The sequence below is a fragment of the Myzus persicae genome, unplaced genomic scaffold, assembly GCF_001856785.1.
Source record: "Myzus persicae strain clone G006 unplaced genomic scaffold, MPER_G0061.0, whole genome shotgun sequence".
In the NCBI taxonomy this organism is placed as follows: domain Eukaryota; kingdom Metazoa; phylum Arthropoda; class Insecta; order Hemiptera; family Aphididae; genus Myzus; species Myzus persicae.
Window position 1 is genome coordinate 367658 of NW_019102076.1, and position 17354 is coordinate 385011.

General features: G+C 32.8%; 1 protein-coding gene across 2 annotated transcripts; it reads right to left on the reverse strand.

The window, feature by feature from the left end:
• Positions 1–2453: 2453 nt before the first annotated feature.
• LOC111031157 (GATA zinc finger domain-containing protein 10-like) lies at positions 2454–11994 on the reverse strand. 2 transcript variants are annotated; one of them, XM_022310989.1, is made up of 4 exons: positions 11598–11993; positions 9593–9729; positions 7802–8675; positions 2454–3063 (listed from the first exon to the last, which is right to left on the reverse strand). In XM_022310989.1, exons 1-4 carry the CDS (start codon positions 11619–11621, stop codon positions 2740–2742), a joined length of 1359 nt encoding a protein of 452 aa, XP_022166681.1. In that variant the 5' UTR covers positions 11622–11993; the 3' UTR covers positions 2454–2739. The 2 variants fall into 2 exon arrangements, with proteins under 2 accessions (XP_022166681.1, XP_022166682.1); XM_022310990.1 differs by lacking the exon at positions 2454–3063 and adding an exon at positions 5357–5619 and having other exon boundaries at positions 11598–11994.
• Positions 11995–17354: the final 5360 nt, after the last annotated feature.

Sequence of the window (17354 nt, forward strand, 5' to 3'; positions counted from 1 at the left end):
TTATAATACACGTATAATTGATTTCATCAAAATAAATACAAATATATTATTCGACGATAATTTTATGTATGACATACACACACACACAAACACAAAATATCGTGAATACGACTAAATTGACTCAATTCAATTTTGTATTATTATTAATATTGTATGTTTTGTTTGTGGTTAAATTTTTAACATGATAAGTAAGTATTATATTGGATTCCATCTGTCTAGACTAATAATTCCGTATTGTAGAATGTAGAATATTGTAGATGATATCTAATCGTTATCCAGGTACCTATTGATAGTGTTTCATATAGACATATAGTAAATATGTTTATGCTGAATCGTCGATAGGTAAATCACGTGAAACTTAAAGTGTTCGGTTGAGATGGGTTTTGGAATGTGCTTTTATTTCAAATTTTTTTTTCTTCATATTAATGCAATAATTTATTTTATTTTATTTAGTTTATTCGTAAAATAACGATATTAGATATAAATCATAAAATTTGTTTGCTGTGAAGAAATGATTATTAATTTGTAATAAATAATATGTAATTCATTTTCAATCATGTGCATCGGAGTATATAAATATGTTCTAAAATTATATTCACACAAAATAATACAGTAGAGTCTCGCTTATCCGGATAATCTATATTTCGTACTTTGGCACTCATGCATAATGTCTATACGTCAATTTTAATTAAAACAAAAAAATATCACAGAATTTTGCAAGTGAATTCAGTCTTATTTTCTTTAATTTTTTTAAAATTTGTATTGACATATTATGTACATACGTAGTACATATAATCATAATAATAACAATAATAATGTGTTATGGAAAACTGTGTTTTTTTTATATTTATTAGTAAGTTAAAAAAAACGTCATTCCGTTTTATCCAGATTTTCAATAATCCGGATAGAGTCCGGTACCATCTAGTCCGCATTGGCGAGACTCTACTGTATGGGATAAATAGTCGAAGTGATTAAATTAAAATAATATAACTTATTTCGATAAGAATTTAGGTAAAAGAAATTTTTTGGAATCATAATATTCTGTGCAGAGGAACAATTTTAGTTGTAAACATTAATTATTCAGCTACAAAAATAAAAATAGGTACATTCAATAACAATTCAAATCAAATCAAACAACATTCATACTTTTTATTATTATTGAAAAAAAATACATATGTACCAATAAAGTCATCTGCTGACTGCGTTTTATCGGCATAATATGTTACGATGACAGTTGAGGCGTTTATGAATTTAAATTTTGAATAATAAATACATCCAATACTGTGTATAATGTTTTTTTAAGTAAAACACACACGTGAATAACAATAATGATTATTTTAATAGATGCACAAACGACCCGTCGACGCGTACAAGATTAGAGACAAGATGAGTAATATGCAAATCCTGTCGGAATCGAAAAACGAGAGTCGTGTCTTACGAGCACCGAACAAGCCGCCACGTCGTAGCTTAACGTACACAGAAACACTGTCATCGTTGCTCAAATACTGTGCTTTAAATGTATGCTTAAACTATTATACCAAAACTATACGATTTAAATCGGTGCCATCCAGACTAGCTAGCTACAGTCCACCCGTCTCTCGCGGGAATAGTTTCCGGTATAATAATATTATAATGTAATTATCATATCGAATGATTTGGGCGTATACACACAACACACACACATTACACATGTATGGATGAGCGTGTGTGTGTGTGTGTGTGTGTGTGTGTGTGTGTGTGTGTGTGTGTGTGTGTGTGTGNGTGTGTGTGTGTGTGTGTGTGTATGTGTGTGTGTGTGTGTGTGTGTGTGTGTGTGTGTAATAATACAGCTATAACATTTCAAAACTACTTTGTAATTGCAGACTACTTGTACGATAGTGGCGTAATTACTGGGAGGTATATGAATATGACGAAGCATGTCATAACCCCCAAAACCCGCGTGACCTTTCTATATGATGTGCAGCGTTATTATTGTACGGCGTGTATAATAAGTACTTGTTTGGACAATTGTTTGTTTTTCCGGACGTCTTGACGTTTTTATGTCTCAGCAGCCCACGGCACTCCAAAAATGTAATTAAAAGTTAATTTTCATTGACCATTCGTACACACATTCACATAATATTATATCACATGATTTTCTGGTTGACTTGAAATGAACACAAGGACCGAGTGATCCATACCAAGTGGACTATTTATTATCTAACGAGTTCTATATTATATTATACGGGTTGACCGGTGACAGTCCAGAATATACTCACAAACTTTCTGGATTTCTCAACGATTAAAAATTGTTTTAAAGTTAAACCTATCATAATATTCCATTGCGATTTAATGATACAAAGTAGTAGTTTTTGTTTTGTGTCTGTCAAATCGTATGAATACTAATACATTTGAAAATATTGGTTTTTAAAAATATTTTATATTGTATAGAATGTAATAAAATGTTTTCATAATTCTGCTTTAAGAGTTTAGAGTAGTTTATTCGAAAGTTCTTTATTGGATAGTGTGGCGAACAAATGAAAACAAATGGAAAGAAACTACATGGCTTAGATATAAATAATATAATATTATAATATGCACGCGTAAAATGTGATTGCACAAGACACGCATGACATAAAGCTACTTAGAACAAAATCAAAAAGGAAAATAGTAACAAAAACAAATAATTTATAGGTAAAAAAAAAAATCAAAAGCTACAAAACTACAACAATCTTATACATAAGAATCGGTGGTGAAGGTTCAAAACTGCAGGCTGTACGTCTGGCTGTAGGCGTTATTGCCGCCGTCGGAAGGCTCGTCGTCCACGCCGGCCAAGGGCTCCTTGAACGACTCGTCCACCTCCTCCTCGTCCTGTTCCTGCGCGGCGGAAAAGTCGCGAGCTCCCGATCCGCCGGCCGTGTCCATCGCCAGCCGGTAACCCTCGCCGAACCGGTAACCCGCGTCTTCCAGCAACAGCTCGCCGCCCACGTCCTCGTCGTCCGTCTGCGCGTCGAACTCGTCCTCGGCATTCGCAGGGGCCACCGCGCGACCGTGTCCGATCACCTTGTTGTACTGCGTCACCGACTGCGCACACAAAAACGGTACCGGAAAATGATTTTTTTTTTATTGTTATCATTATCATTTCCCCCTTCTACGCAGATTGGGCGACCCCAGACGAAACGACCATAATAAAATATATGGGCAAAGAGTAAAAATATATTTTAATCCTTAAAAGTTTTGTAGCAATAATAAACCATTATGTCGTTACATAGTTAAACAGTCATTTCGTTTAGATATTCGGTTTGATGAAAACGGTTAATAGTTAACGTTACTACCTACCTATACGTATATGGTTCAGTTTGATCACAGTTACATTCCCAAAATCAGTACCGATTGTTTAAATATTATAACCGAAACCGTTCAATGGTCAAGTTCAATTTTAATACATCGGAACGTAATAAAGACATTTTATTTTTACAAGCATCAAAATATGAAATTTTAAACCAGCGTTTGCAATTTATTATTATGATTGTTACTTGTAATTGTATGACATTTAACTTTCTGATTTCTTGTTATTAAATATAAGATGAAATGAACCAAATCTGTAGTTTTTTTACAGAATATAATCGACGCCACAATAATCTATACACATTGCCTACATCAAAATTTCCCTTATCATAGAATAATAAAAACGGTCATAGTTATTGTGCATTTAACTCACATTAGGGGGGTATTGTTTTTAAAAATAATGTTCAGACTTACAGAGTTTACATCGAGTCCACTTAAGGACATTTTGCCTGCTATAAAAGTTTACAGCGAATTTTTAAATTGTATTTTGTTTGCTCATGCGCCTATTTCTAGAACTTATTGTAGGGCGTAGGTACATTTAAAGTTAGAATTATCCATAATTTAGTCATACTTATTGATTTTGAAATAATATACTTACAATGAACTGATATACTTATTAAACTATAATTATTTATTTGATAATAATATATTGTTTAACATTAATATGTTTTTTGGGCTCGATACAACATTTTTTGCTAACCGTTAGTTGATAGGACAAACTTAAAAATAACTACAATTACATCGGTTATTCTGTACTTGATTATAGGTATCTATATTATTTTCTAAATAATACATTTCTAGCAGTCTATTTAGCGTTACAATTGCAATGGTAAGCAATTATCAACAAATAAGTAAATTGTGTATATTGTCAATCGACTTTTAGTAACCTAATAAACCGTACCTTTTGACATAGAATTTGTTTGAGCTATATTTGATACATTAGTACAGTGACCATATAAAATATAGCATGATTCAATGTGTTTTTTCGTGCAGCGGAGGAAATATCAAATTTATTCAGTATACCATAGGTACTAGGTACTTTGGTCTAAGAATATATTCACAATTGTTAATAATCATTAGGTAATACTAATGTTCAAAATGTATCTATAATTCGTGTAAGCTATTTAAACAACCGAAAGAATTAATCATGTAGGGGTATATTATCAGCAGGCTTTGTATTGTCCTCAAGAATCTTTCATAATCATTGGATGTTAAATATTAATCGTCTTACCTCCAGAAAAGGTTTTGTTAAGTTTTCATACTTAACGAAACAATTGTGATTATAAATTTGTAAATTATTATGGAAAGTCTTTAGTTTTATCTATTAACCTAACTTTCGAACGCTAATTTCAAATATCTGATACCTATAATTAGTATAATATATTCCGGATTGCATGAACAATCACTAAAAATGTAATGAATCAAATTCAATATACACTGGTACCTTAAACATGATTTAGTGGCACATGATGGTCCATTAATTGACAGTGAACTATTAAATTGATGAATTTTTTTAATGCAACTGACAATAATATTTTAAAATATTATGTATATTAAAACCCTAATAGTTTAACAAGCGTACGTAGGTATATGCTCTGTCCAACACACTGCTTTGTTTTGTACATTCCTTTTTGTTTTCCTTGGCATATAAATAGAAACCTGAAGTTATTTTTCTAACTACCTGAGCAATCATTTCACATAAGTTCATATTATGCGTGTATTTTATTATACAGTTACAGGAGAGATAGTGTATAATCAGCTGCGTAGTATGTACCTACATTCGTGCGGATTTGCAAAAATTGGCCATGTCGGAATGCGGAAATATTTAAAATTGTATTTACGGAAAATCGCACACACGTGACTTGTTGGCTTTCTTAAAAATTACACTGTTGGTTTCCCAATCGTCGTGTCCAAGTCGATCATTTGCCCCTTCCGGACGCGTATGCAGGAAACTCGTTTGTTATAATAGAGAATATATAAGAATTGTGAGCGTCGGGGATAATAATACAACAAAAACAACAACAACAAATTGATCGTAAAACATTTTACTGTAAGAAACAAAATGAGCCAGCTAGCAACATTGTACAGTATATTATAATATCATGTAGACATATAGATATTATTATGTTATCGGCTTATTTGGCTCTATAAACAATATTGGTGTCGAGGTAGTTTGTACGGTACAAGGTCTATATTTTTTTTATACGGTTGCTTCTGTCACGGATTATGCGATATCTGAAAGCTGTGCGTAGAGTGGCTTGGAAAATGTTCGGTAAACGAATTTGGCGTACGCTGAAAGAAAAACAAAATTAACTAAACAACCGGAAGTACCATAGAGAAATAATTAACCTTTATGTTTAAATTAATTTATTGCGTACGGCCATAATCGTTTTATATTTTCTCGCGAGATTTTCGTTTCCAGACGGTTTTGTTATACTTAATATTAACCTTAAATTATGACATTATTCACATAATGTGACAATATTGTGGACCAGTGTCGTCAGCACTAATCTATACTATATTATATTATGCAGCCACAGTTTTCCAACATATAACTTAAAAGTCCGTTACCTGTGTAATATCGGTGGAAAGAATATTATAATAAACGAAAAACGAGTCTTTGTAGACAGTCACCAAAATGGTAATAACAATATTTGCCCGTGTGTACATTGTATTTGCAAGTATTCATGTCCAGGAATATTGGAAACTTCAAATTCACTTAAGTTATCGCATATTATATCATCATAACTGATGAAAAATATTCAAAGAACATACAATTTTGAGTAAGATGTGGTCGATATAGGAACATTTGAAGTCATATCGTTCTTCGTACAGTTATCTATCATAAACGTGTTAAGTTAAAAATCATGGAGTGTCATTTTTAGAAAAAAATGATGAATGGATCAATACAGTCGATACATTGAATATAAGTTACAATACATTTCCACGATAATGTATCAAAAATCGGAGTACGGCCTAGTAAGTATAACATATAGGTATACGAATTCCAAAGTATAAGGAAGTATTTAATGGTAAAGTATTGGTTTTTTATTCTTCATGATGCAGAAAAAAAGACTCAATGCCTTTTAACCAAACATTCTCGAGCGTTTGTGTTCTCCCATCTCCGCTGCAAATAAATTCGGATGTGCCTTTATACTATATAGGAGGGAAACGTGACGAGTGATTTCTTCCGACAGCACGTCATATAGTATAAAAGTTGGCGGTATTGAAATCGGTATTTCGGAATAAGAACCGATAAACCAAAGAAAAAAACTGTCAACTTATGTAATATACGGAATCACTTCGGTAATGGTATACGTCCGTACTTCGGTATTGCCCACGGTGGGCGATTGTAAACTCCATCAGAATATCGGTCAAGAAAAAAGGTAATAATAGGTCTATGGTAAACTCCGCAAGTTTTTTTTCTTACCTGTGATGAGTATATGTAAACTCCGCCAGTTTTTTTTTTTTTGCCTGGTCAGTGCGACAGTGCTCACATCAGAAATAAGTAAGTGGCTTCATCTATGTTTCGGATTATTATTTTTATCTCCCGAAAAGGTTCCCGATGTATTTTCATTTACTTTAGAAGCAATCATGCCATCCGACCCTAGAGTAACTAAGTTCTCAGATTACCTTGTTGACAATTATATAAGTAACGAAGCAGCATTTTCTCCTCATTTGTGGGCTGATCAAAATGCAAATTTAAATCGAACAGCAAATGCCTGTGAATCCTTTCATAGTCATCTGAGAAATTCATTTTATAAAAGTCATCCGAATGTTCACATTTTTAGTAAAGTTCTTATCGAATTTCAAACCCAAACTTATATTAAACTAAATGGCATATCTCAAGTAAATCAGCTAAAAAATTCGAAATCAAAAAAAAAAATGACAGTATTACAGGATGCTATAAATAGGTATACTAATAAAGAAATACAAGACTTAGAATATTTGCAAATTGTATCAAATCATAATAGTTTTCACTTTTCATACATGACAATATTTATGAAGATTATTTATTTATTTTTTATTATATTTTATTTTATTATGAGGACAATTATTAATTATTATTATGAAAAATATGATTTTGGATTATTTATTATGATTTTTTATACTATGATTTAAATATTGATATGATATTATATTATATTATAATTTTTTTTAAATAATATAACTTATTAATTTTATACTACTATTTGATTTTCTTCACTGGCGGAGTTTACATGAACCCAATTTTACCTATTTTTTTTTCTGGCGGAGTTTACAGTAAAAAAAGGTACTTGTGGTGGAGTTTACATGCGCCCATTACGGTTTATACCGTTCAAGCGGTATTTGGGAAGTATTTTAACCTTTATACCAAAAAAACCATCAACCCGAAAATAGTGTAAGTGGTCAATGGTTATAAACACGTCAACTTGCCCCGTGACAACGCAGTGAGTAGGTGTGATAATTTATCTCAAAAAAATGATTAACCAACCTTGAAATTAGCGGTGACTGGCTGTTGCTTTTCGCTGGTCTGCAGTTTGGCCACGTTGTTGATCAAGTCGATGTCCACGTGCTTAATGACGTTCGGTTCGTTGTGATCGGGCACCCGCAAGTGTATCACGTTGTACGCTGGCGGCTGTGCGCTGCGGCCACCACCGCTCTCGTCGTCGTCGTATTCCGCGTGCTGCTGCTGCTGCTGCTGTTGATGATGCTGTTGATGCTGCAACTGCTGGTGCTGCTGCAGCTGCTGGTGTTGCTGCAACTGTTGATGTTGCAACTGCTGATGCTGTTGGACGACCGCGCCGTGCTGCACGTACTGTTGGATCTCGGCTGGCATGAACGATCCCAGGCCCCGAGGCTTGGACGACGGTACGAACTGTATGCGACCGCCGGACGCTGGCCTACGCCCGCCGATCTGCTGCAACACGCCACTGCTGCCGCCCGCGTTGCCGTGCTGCTGCACCAGGTAGTCGCCGGCCTGCTGTAGCTGCTGCAAGTGCAGCTGGTGCGCGGCGTTGTGCAGCAGTGGATGATGGCCGCGGTTGTGGTGGTCGTGCGGCGATTGGCGCGGAGGCTGCTGGACCGGCTTGTGCCCGTGTCCGACCACGCCCACTTTGCCGAAGTGCTTATGGCCCATGTACCCGAGGTGCTTGTGCTGGTGGCCGTAAGCGCCGCTGTGCTTGTGACTGTGCGTTGATTTGCCCGCGTGCCCGTGCTCGTGCGCCACCTTGCCGCTGTGCTTGTGGTCATGCACTACTTTGCCAGAGTGGATAAGCGGTATGCCCTTGCCAGCCAGCTTGTACGTGTGCACGTGATTCACATGCTGCGGCACTTCTTTTGGCACCACAATGATGATCCGGTGGTGTCTGTACAAAACGACGAAGTCTCATTATTGTGTAATATTTAAATATATAGTATAATTTGTGTTATATTATATGGAGTTTGTCCATCACTATTTTTACGAACGGATTTTTTTTTATATGTCATTTTCGGATAACTATTGTTGTAAAAAAAACATCGGAAAATGATTAAAATACAATGCGATTATCAGATTTTAACTGTAGATTCGTTAATTTGTCATTATTTACAATTAAAAAAAAAAAAAAAATACAAGCTTATAATATATTATGATAAATGATAAACTACTATATAATCAAAACAATATGAAATTATTTAACTATCTTAGCTCGACTAAAATGAGATTAGTTTTAATTGATCATTCATAAAAAAAACTGAGATATTGCACAAATGACCAACCAAATTTTTACATGGTGAATTAATGAGAGCAAACGATAAATTGCGGTAATATATTATATACACCATACCACAGTTAACAATTTTTTTTTTAATGGTCAAACATTGAATATTCGTATCTATACTACAAACGTGGCATTTAGTAGTGATTTCTATGTGTGATCTATAACCACCAATCACTGAATCGTTGTTTTCCTTGTGAACTATAGTATATACTTTCTTATGTATTGATCAAAAGACTTCAACGTGTGATTGAATACTCGTATACTAAGGACTAAATGGAGTGTAACTCGATTTAAAGAAATCATACAAATTAACTTCAACAAATAAAATATCATGTTATATTATTTGATTATCATATTGGACACGATCTACAGTAAGTGCTTTGCTATTTACTTTGGCCTCAAATAATCACAAAAGTGCAATCGTCAATTATCATAGTATAATATAATTATTTAAACACAAATCACACTTACACACTTGTCTCAAAAATATGTTTATGGAAAATTAATGTAAATATTGAACTTACTCGTGATCTTCGGCAGCGACGATTTCGTCTTTATATTCGTCAGAATTTGGAACTACTCGGCGTGGTATCGTGTCTTCCGAACTGCAGACGGTCGCCGTGAAGATACAACTGATCAACAGACCATGCCAAAATTGTTCCTGACACGCAATAACAACGGTTACAGAAAAATAATTGGTTTAATTTAAGTTTATTGTTTGAAAACTAAAATAAATACGCCGATGCGATGACGAGTGACGACATCTTTAAATTATTGTTAAATTGCTGTAAAATTTAAGACGGCATATTATGGGCATAATAACTATAGATTCCAGGTTTTCAGTAAACAGACTCACGTTGTCGCAACAGATTTAACCGAAACGGCAAGACGACATCTAATTGGACGTAATTATTATACTTGAAACCAAAAAAAAACATTCTCCTACGAAGCGTTTGAATCTAGGAAATGACCGTCGCCAACAATAATATCGATCGTTAGCTAAAATAAATGCGTTCCATAACGTTAGAAACATTACATAATATTATGTGTATTTAAGTAATTCCTATGAGGAAACTACTGTAATAGTTGGTGGTAAACGTCGAAGCTCTACTTCGAAGTGTGATGTAGACTACAATATATAAGTCTGTGAAATCATATCGATGTATGCAGGTATGTAGTGTTATAGTACCATAATATATAATTGCCGACGATCTGAAATAAAACTACAGGTGCCCATACCATGTATACGCTTTGTAAAAAAAAAAAACAAGACGGAAAAAAAACCCCAACGAATATTTTTCGATTTCTAAACGTTATAATCGGACCGCCTCGAGAGTTGGACGGAAAAACTATAAGCCTTATACGTATATACTCGTGATGAATTAAGAATTAAGGTACAAGGCACACGTGACAGGTTCTCTATGCACGTTCACCCTGGATCTGATTTCGACACATTTCTCGGGACGATCGGGCGGAAAAACCAACCGTGGATAATCAACAAGTGATTATAGGTCCAGCGTTCCGGTTCCTAACCAAACCCCGCGGAAAACTGAGTCCACTAACCGAATTCGACGACAAAATCAAATGTGTGTAAACGCATTGCGGGACCTGCAAATTGCAATGATGTCACAACAAGTTTGTTTTCCTTTTATACCTGAGAATGAAAACAATAATCATAATATTGAGTTCTATTATAACTCAACAGTGATTCGAAAAATCACAGCTTGAAACGTTCGACATAAAATTATAGATTTTTGTTTGTAACATAAAAAGTGCAATGTACATAATATTCAACGTACGAGGGTACACACTACACACTACACACATCATAATATTGTAGGTATTATTAATTTTAGCTATTGCACGTACCTAATTAATCTGAGCACCTTTAACTTAATCATAGATATTATGTCCATAAAATAATATTATAATACTTACGCAGTCACGCATTATAATATTTGAATATCGTGTGTCTAGAAACTAGAAAGTACTGAAATGCTAAAACTGTGGTGGGTGTAACATATTATATGAGGATAACGTTCGACGATCTAATAGATAACCGTGACACTATTAACCTCGACTACCGAAGTGTATATACATCAAAGGCGATTTCTCGCTTCGAACATGATTCCATCGATCGGTCGATGATCAATCGTCCAAATCAGAAATACACAAATAGTAAGTATAATAATAGTACATAGGTAGGTATACGTTTTGTATGCGGAAAGTCGGAATTATCATCGTCTTGTCCTGTACGTTATACGAGGGTCCGAAACAAATAAAATATAATTGGTATAATGTGAATTATGAAAGTGATGAGATGTTGTAAACAGGATATGGTATGGACTATAGTCATGGTATATACATATATTTATGTAATCACTCGCATCGTTTTTGAATAATATTAGACATTTGGACGTTTTATCCGTTGCAAAAAATGTGTGAAAATTAAATTACTTTAAAGCCCTAAACTTCGTATTATGATTTATACATGTAGGCGTGTATTAAAATTATACGTGTATACTTTACCATTGTATGCGTTCGTGTCGACATCTAAAATGCATACACGACGACGTGGTCTTCTAGCTATTATCTAAAATGCTGTTTACAGTGTGTTTTTGTAAGAGTATGTAATATTAAAACCTGTAGGCGGTAAGTTATAAAATGTACGTTATTGAAAATACATTTCACGTGACGGTGGTGCACTGGGCGCGTACGGCATTGTTCCGGAAAAACAAACAAAAATCAAGATGAAGACGAAAAATAAAACACACCGTCGAATCGAGTATGTATGTTTTTGGTTGTTATTCCGTAAAAACAGTTACACTTAGGTATCACGATGTATTAGATATTGTTATATTATATGGTGTACGCTTGTTTGGGTTCGGCCGAACGGGTAGACTACATGTGACCCGAAGTGGCCGGCGTTTTCACTTTTAATCGCGATGGTGGTTTTCGTCGTTGGCGTAAGTCGGCGGGGGAAACGGCCGAGCTATCAGCGGGAGTTTTCCGGCAAAACCGTCTTGGAAAAACGGTTGCGCAAACACCGCGAAAAATCGTAGCCACTACCAAGCGGCGGCACCACACTGTAGTGCGTATCAACGCATTTTGATATTTTTATGATATTATGCTACATATGAGTGTCATATATTCGTATTATGTGTGACTAAAAGTGCCGGGAGGTAGGGACCAGGGTGTACATCCAATGCCACTGGAGATGATGTTGGATTTGTATCTAATTATTTTCAAACGAGATGTCCCCGTTGTTTCACCAATATAGTATAATATATATGTATTATATGCCCATACAATTTGTTTTTAGCTACATCTAGTTTCTAAGGGTTTTCCACAGAGAGAACGGCGACGACGTCATTTTTTTTACGAGTATAATATAATATTATTGAATTATGCCCACATCGCATTGGCTATCCGATCACTGTTTTACGAGAATATTGTGGTTTTTTTTTTTTTATTAGACTAGCCTCTCCAATTTTCTCCGACAGTCTGCTTGTCATTTATACCTGATTTTATTAAAGTAGATATATTTCTGAAATAAAATTTTATTTTATAATAAAAGTATATATTCAGTTGAAATTAAAATTTGTAAATGTATTTACTAAGAAAAGAATTTAATATTTTTCAGACGACAGTAAAATAGTTAAAACGATTTTTTTTTTATATACATTCAATTACATCAAAATTTGATAAAATAGACATAACAAATACTATGTGGGTTTACACTTAATTTTTTTTATAAATTCTAGTAATGAAAATTTATTAATCACTTTGTATTCACTTTTTAAACCTTATATATTAAAATTTAAAATGTTATAGATTCATAACTACATAATAAGTTGCAAATTTTCTCAATTTTGATGCATTTAAAATATTAATAAAAAATTGTCACTATTTATCTGTTTTCAATAATTTTTAATCACTTACAGGAAAACTTGTAATTGACTTATACTTGACTTTATTTTGAAGAATTACAATCTATACATTTGTACAATGAGTAATTTTAAAGTTATTCGCTTTTAAATAAATTATAGGAAGGTAGGTACAAAAAAAAACAAAATCTATTTTTTTGATTGTTGGTTTTTCACATATGTTCCCGTTTTTGTTAGTTTTAGCAATTATCTTGTAAGTTATTGGAAATGCATTTTTTTGGTCTCCCCCATGGTACAAACCAAATCGTCGAAGTTGAAAATTAAAGCATTTTCCTACTCTAAAAAGATTTTTTCAGACTCAATCAAATTATTATAAAATCCGCTAAGAATCTTAAATTATTTTGGGGGGACTTCATAATAATTTGAATGGCTTAGTTCCTGGAAGTCTGACTTTCCCGAACCCCGCCGCCTATGCACTGCATAGAGCTAGATAGGTGACAATCATCGTTAAGATATCTGCATATAGCAATATTCGTTTTAAACATATTATTTGACGTAATCTTATTCTGAACAAAACTTATCGTAACGCAATAACTGTTAATAACTAAATAATGGATATCAAAAAAAAAAAAACCTAAGGGGCAGTCGTGTGTAGATACGTAGTCGTTCAATTTATTTATATATTATGCGATAACTCCTATTAGTATATTATATACTACATTACTACCTAAGTTTATTTTCCTGCTCCGGTGTTCCGGAACAGATACGCTGTAGATATGCTTGTGATTCGGTGCTGTCGAAAAATTTACATTGATTCGTATGGATAAAATATGTATAACAATAATAATAATAATAATAATAATGTGCGTAATACATTATAGTAATATTTATTCGGGTAGCCGGGTGTACATGACACAACATAATATACCCAAATTAAAGAATTTCCGTTATTATATTATTCTATTATGGTATGCATACTATTATATAGGTAGCTATCTGGTATTATATTATGTAGGTGTAGTGTACTACTATTTATAGGTATTTCTTTACAAACGCGACGTGTGCCAAATAATGTGTTATGATTGCAGTCAAAATAAACGGTACACGACTATTATTTTAGGATTACGTTGTAAGCCATAGAGTAAGAAATATAACACACAACAGTGTACCGATACCTATATAATATAATACGATATTGTGGCGGTCCACAAGCCAATATATCATAGAGTTGCTCTATGCAATATATACAACCGTTTTTAGGTTACACACGCGTTAAACGCAGCGGATCATTTCTCTCTCTCGGTGCAATACAACACAATAATAATATTATAACGTGTAATGCGTGTATGAGCGAATGTGCAGGCCACTGTACGCGGATTATAATAATGTGTACGTACGAGTCGCCGATTGTTGGGAAATTTGGTTTTGATTTTTTATTATTCCCATGGAGGTACGTATTGAATATAAATATAATATAGGTAATAGGCATATTGTCTGTTCCTATATCCGACCGTATTAATATACACATGAATAATACCATATTATATATGTATCAATTATGTATACCAATAGGCCATTAACGTGTCACCTGTGACTGTCGCAGTGCTGCATGTATAGGTATACTTTTATGTGCATTTTTTTTTAATAATGTACTCCGTAAATAGAACAATATTGTTTGAAATCGGTTAATTTGTGATTGGCGTTTAAATTCCATCACAGTTTTATTTAAATGAACGGTGTTTACATTTTTATATTTATACATATAGGTATACTCACGTATTTATGTATTTATTTTGATTAAAAAATACAGATATTTCAATGATTTAGTTTAAAAATAAAAATTTACCTTGCAGCTCGTATAGAAATCAAAGTATATAATAAAGATATTACAATTAATATTTTCGCTGCACGCTGCTTATATTGTATCACTCAGTTGTATGTAAATATTTTTTTCCCGCATACCTACCTATATCAATAAATAAATCATTAGCTCATTGTACATACAATTACGCAATACACATACATACTAATAAATATTTCAAAAATAATATACATACCTACTATATTCATACAACATAATTCCCATTTTCCGGTGTTTTTAAGCCACTTGAATTATACTGTCTGTAATGCTTATTAATATAGTATGGCCTATTTGCTATTACACGTTATAATATTACATCATATTGTGTCATAACTCATAACTCATAACTAAGATAGATTAGAACTTAGAAGGTGTGGTGAGTAATGAGCTATACTCTCTAGATGTAAATGCTTAGGGGATCTAAAGGCCAATAGCTCAGATACAAGTTGTGTTACAATATTTTTAAAATATATAATATTTGTCCATATTAACAGCATATACTTTTTTGTCGAATTTCTCCATCACTAATAAATATTTTAAGTTTGAAAACATTAGGTATAGGTATTTCATATTTTAGTTTATTAGAAAGACAAAAATGGAATTTGTATAATGAAATGGTTCTATTAGGTTTGGAAAAAAACTCAAAGGTAAATAAGCAGATTTTATCTCATTTGGTGAAAACTGAAAAGTAGGTATATCAGAGTGGGAATCGGAGAAAAGACGATTGTCAATTTTTCTGGAAAAGAGTAAAGCTTATTTTGACTACTAAAATAACTTGTAATATAAATGGAAATTTGAAGAAAAAAATATTTTTCACTCACATACCACATATATTTCAGTATGCATAGTATTCGACCCAATTATAAGTGGAGTACGTTGGAAATGCCTATCCCAGACCAAAATTTTGGAAATTACATCATTAAATAAACATTTTCTATATAATATAACTATACAAATTATAACTGACAATAAAAATGTGCAGCAATCGATGATTTGTAAGATTAAAATATAACATAAATATATTGTACACCTATATCGCGATATTGGGCCTACGAATTTTTTACTCGTTGATTAGTTTTGCATAACTTGCGAAAAGAAGTCATTAAGCATTAAGGTATTATTAATCATTATGAATCGCAAGTATAATTTATTGTACTTCAATATACCTTACCGTTTTCAATATAAAACGAAAAATACTATACATTTATAAGGCGTTAGAATTTTGCTGGTGGCTATTTATTCCGGTAACTGTCACTTGACCACGCTATAAATGGTATATTTTAATGTATGTATGTACCATAATACCACAAGTTTGTTTTTACATTATAGAGACTAGATCTACATAGACACCTACATATGATATTGTTTTGATTGTTGTGTGTGTCTTTTATTCGCGAAGAATTTACAGCTACAAACAAATGACCTTGGGCCGTGACCAGAGTAAATACCTATACACATAATATATTATAACATTATAAAAGGTGTATGCACGAAAATTCGAAACAATGACAACCGGAAAAACGACGTTTTAGTGTGATGAAAGTAAACGCGTGTACTTGTCAATTTGCAATTAAATAAGATTTACGCGTACAGCCGTATAGGCCGTAAACGCTGACACGCACACTGCCCAAGACTTCGCAATACAACAATAAACTCGTGTATACCTAAGTACAATATAAAAATATATGACATAATAATATACGTGTATACTTATTACTTGCATTATACAGAATGGAAAAAAAAATGATCGTCTTTCATATTTTATTCGTAATATTATATAATGTTAATATTCGATTTACCGAGTAGATGCCTACTTAGGTGAACCTCGTTTGATGTTGGTACTTAGATGCTAAGTTAAACCTCGTCTGATGGTTTTATTTGTTTTTATTCTCAAAATTGACGTTTTATGATTTAATTTAGCCTTAGAGTGCCCGGAGAACTCTTTCCATTAATTGTATGCTATTTTTCTAAGGCTCGTTCAAATACCTATTCATCAATTTTCGTAGTGTGAAATACTGTTACCTGTTAGCAGCCGCTTCCTATAGTTTTGACGATGTAGATAATTTACTGCACTTAATTTTTTTGGCTTATAAATTATAAGTAATCTAAACGACTCTGCCATTCTTTACTTTTTATATTTATGTACACTGAAAAGATTATTGTATTATACATATTTTTTTTGATAAATCTTTATAAATTGCAGCAGTCTCTCACATCCATATATGATATAAGTATGTAGCTAAACAATTTTATAGTTAAAGTTTTAATTTTTTCGTTTTTTTAAATAATTTGTCTTAAGAGACCACTTCCTATTTTTATATTTTTATCCATTATTTATTCTTTCAAATTAATAATAGGTTTTTAAAATCTCATTCTTGAAAAAGAAAATAATCATAACAGTTCATGGAGGGTATCACAAATAGAATAGGTACTTAAAATCAATCAATTCGCATATAGCTATAACAACAGGTATTAAGTTGCCAAAAATTCTTATATTTTTAATAACACCAAACTAATTTACAATTAACACTAATTAAT